The sequence below is a fragment of the Suncus etruscus genome, chromosome 10, assembly GCF_024139225.1.
Source record: "Suncus etruscus isolate mSunEtr1 chromosome 10, mSunEtr1.pri.cur, whole genome shotgun sequence".
In the NCBI taxonomy this organism is placed as follows: domain Eukaryota; kingdom Metazoa; phylum Chordata; class Mammalia; order Eulipotyphla; family Soricidae; genus Suncus; species Suncus etruscus.
In genome coordinates, this window is record NC_064857.1 from 9,094,241 (window position 1) to 9,097,470 (window position 3,230).

The 3,230-nt window shown below is 41.2% G+C and overlaps 1 protein-coding gene across 1 annotated transcript; it reads right to left on the minus strand.

Annotated features, from left to right (window-relative positions):
- Positions 1-1,981: 1,981 nt before the first annotated feature.
- LOC126020631 (stromal cell-derived factor 1) lies at positions 1,982-2,845 on the minus strand. The gene has a single exon (XM_049782131.1). It carries the CDS (start codon positions 2,814-2,816, stop codon positions 2,514-2,516), a length of 303 nt encoding a protein of 100 aa, XP_049638088.1. The 5' UTR covers positions 2,817-2,845; the 3' UTR covers positions 1,982-2,513.
- Positions 2,846-3,230: the final 385 nt, after the last annotated feature.

Genomic DNA, 3,230 nt, shown 5'->3' on the forward strand with positions numbered 1-3,230 from the left:
TTTCTTAAAGCACACTGCATACAGGAAGCTGCCTTCTCTTGGACCATTTCACATTATCTGGGAGATCCAATTTAAACAATACAAAATACAGTATTAATCACATTTAACACCGAAACAAACCATCACTGCTAGAAACTGAGAATCCAGCGAGGCTACAAAATAGCATGTTTGCTGTTTTGATTATTTTCTTTTGATAAGGGCTCAGGCATCTGCTTAGGCAACCTGGTGTTTATAGGGAGCACTTTCCAAGTGGTCAGAAATCAGGACCCACAACTCTCCTCATACAGCTGCATAAAGGAATAAAAACCTTTCCCAGGTTTATTTCTTCCAGGAGGGAGTCCTACTGATAATACCAATGGTCACAAAATGAAACCATGGAAGAATCCATTCCAATCCAATGGCAATAATTGGAAATGGTTTACAGTGGGATAATAGGAATCATTTGAGATTTATAAACCCTTGGCTCCACAAGGATCCTTTTCTAGAGAAAAGGAAACAAGAAGAGGTTCTCTCTCCTGAGCTTTCTTGCTGGAGTCTCAGTACCTAGCAGGCACAGGACAAAGAACAGTGCAAACAACACATGGAACAAATTCAGATTCCAACACACAGCATGCCTGGGATCCCAGATCCCCCCTCCACAGATAGGTCCTAATGCAAAGGCTGGCAGCAAAGGAAATTTTGTAAATTCATTCTGAAAGTTCTGGAAGCCCCAGGGAATGTCAGGTAGAAGGAGCACAGAAATGGGAGAACAGTGGGGTGATCCCTAATCAACCTGGGCATTTGAACTGTAATTTGAAAGCAAAGGACAGGGGTGGATTAGCCTTTTCCTTTGCAAATGACCTATTTGAATGCATATTTGCTTGAGCTGGGCAGTTTCTCCTTAGGAGATTTTTGGAGGAGATTGTTACACAAATACTTTTCACTGAAGTTGCTGCTTTCTTATATGGAAATAAATAGGAATATTTTTTTTATTTAAATGGAGTGAAGATTTAGAGATATGCTTATTTTCCTGCATTAAAGGATTTATTGATTCTAGTTCCAGCATTCAAGTGGAAAATGCTTCCAAATTTTCCATGAGGTTTTTATGTATTTTAAATTAAGAAAAAAACCTTAAACATTTAATAGTTCATTTGTAATTTAGACTATTAGAATGGCAGTATAATTTCAACACAGGAATTTGAAATCAGATCTGCATCCCTCATCATATTAACAGATACCATCACATAATATTTTGTCAAGAACAGAACTAGTCTGGGAATATTATTTTTTTAATAAAATTGCCTTGCTTGGTTTCTACCAAAGATTCAATCTAAATGAATGTCAGTTGAAATACTTAACCTAGGTTCTCTAACAATGCAATATTACTAAATCTAAAAAAAAATTCTTTAAGATTATTTTACTATACTTTTTTTGTATTTACGGTTCTGGGATCTGTTGAGTAGGTGTTTCTGTGTTGTCCTTTATATCACTTTAATTAAATTTTTCCCTAATATCTTGAGTCAAAGGAGAAAAATAATAAAGTACAAGAAAAAAAATCAAGAGTTAAAAACCATTTATCTTTGGCTTCAGCCTTGATCGGGAACTTGACCAAAGGCCTGAGATTCTTCTCCTCACCCTCAGCCTTTGCATACAAAGAACCCACAGTATATGATTCAGGGATAGTGGAGGTGAATAACAACACAGAATGGACAACATACAATATTCCAAACAAGACACAGACATACACAGTGTTTTCCGAACTTGGTAACATGAGATACTTGAATGTGCCTCTTGGAGCCCAGGTTAAATTAAAGCTTTGGTCTTGAGAGAGTCCTGATCCATAGTCATGGAGACAGTCATTGATGCTGATGATGATGGATGAGAGAGAGAATGATGTAAGAACACGATGGATGCAGAGAAGAGCTGGGATGAGGGCTGTATCTCAACCTAGCCTGGCCTCATATTTTTGCTGGTCCCAGTTCAGGGAAGCCTCAAGATTTCCCAAAGGGGCAGACCTCACTGTTTTTACTTGAAAGGTGGGTGAGGCTACTTCATGACCTTCTAGATCCCAGCCCTCAAAAAGATCACCTTGCTCCATAGGGCAGCCATCCCCAGGATTTGTTCATGCTGATTGGTCCTGACACTTCCTGATGATTCGCCATCCCAGGGAATAATGTGGGCCAGATTCCCTGAGTCTGAGACCCCAGTCAGATCAGCTCAGTGATAAAAAAAACCTCAGGAAGCTGGAGGAGATCAGTGACTCCATAGGGAAGATATTATGATAAAGTATGTAAAATAATTAAATTCCTGTCACCAGTGACATTGATAATAAAACTAAATGAAAAATAAACACCATATATCTTGCTAGAAAATTAAATGGTGAAAGGAAGGCAAAACACAGACCAAAACCCTTGGACAACATAAATGGGGCCTAACTGGATGTAGGGGAGCCCCTGAGGCCTTTCCTAACACTGCTTTCAGACCTGGGTTCCTATCGTAAGGGTTCCTCAGGCATCTGACACAACCTGCGCCTCTCACATCTTGAACCTCTTGTTTAAAGCTTGATCCAGGTATTCCTGAATCCACTTCAGCTTCGGATCAATGCACACTTGTCTATTGTTGCTCTTCAGTCTTGCCACGATTTGGAGGGCACAGTTGGGAGTGCTAAGGAGTTTGAGATGTCTGACATTGGCCCTGGCAACATGGCTCTCGAAGAATCGGCAGGGACATCTGTAGCTCAAGCTTACCGGTTTCCCGTCGCTGAGACACAGAGCAGCCAGCACGAGGGCCAGGAGGGCGACGACCTTGACCTTGGCATCCATGGCACGGGCGGGCATCGGGGCCGGGGCGCAGAGGAGGAGGAGGAGAGGACGCAGGGCGGCGGGTGAAAGTGCCGTGGCGGGAGGCGGGCGATAGCCACTTTAGAGGAGCGGGCCGGGGGCGGGGTTGTTTCATACATATTTTTAAAAGCCTATTAAATTGCCTTAATTGGAAGTGTTTCTTGAAAATCAGTCATTTACAAAACTAGACATCAGGGATCAGTTGGAAAAACAAGAAAAAGGATTACTTCCTTTGGAAATTCACCATCTAGAAGGGGAAAAAAAAATCATTTTCTATAAAAGATGATCTAGACATCTGTTAACTTGTTGTTCTCTCTACCAGGGACACAATAGATTTGTTTCCAGGACTTGGTTTCCTGAAACAATTTAATGCTTGCTAGATTCCAGGCAGAAACAGCATGTTGCTGGCAT

Bases quoted from the DNA above. Each gene is read 5' to 3' on its own strand.
- LOC126020631 (XM_049782131.1), bottom strand. From the start codon at position 2,816: ATGCCCGCCCGTGCCATGGATGCCAAGGTCAAGGTCGTCGCCCTCCTG.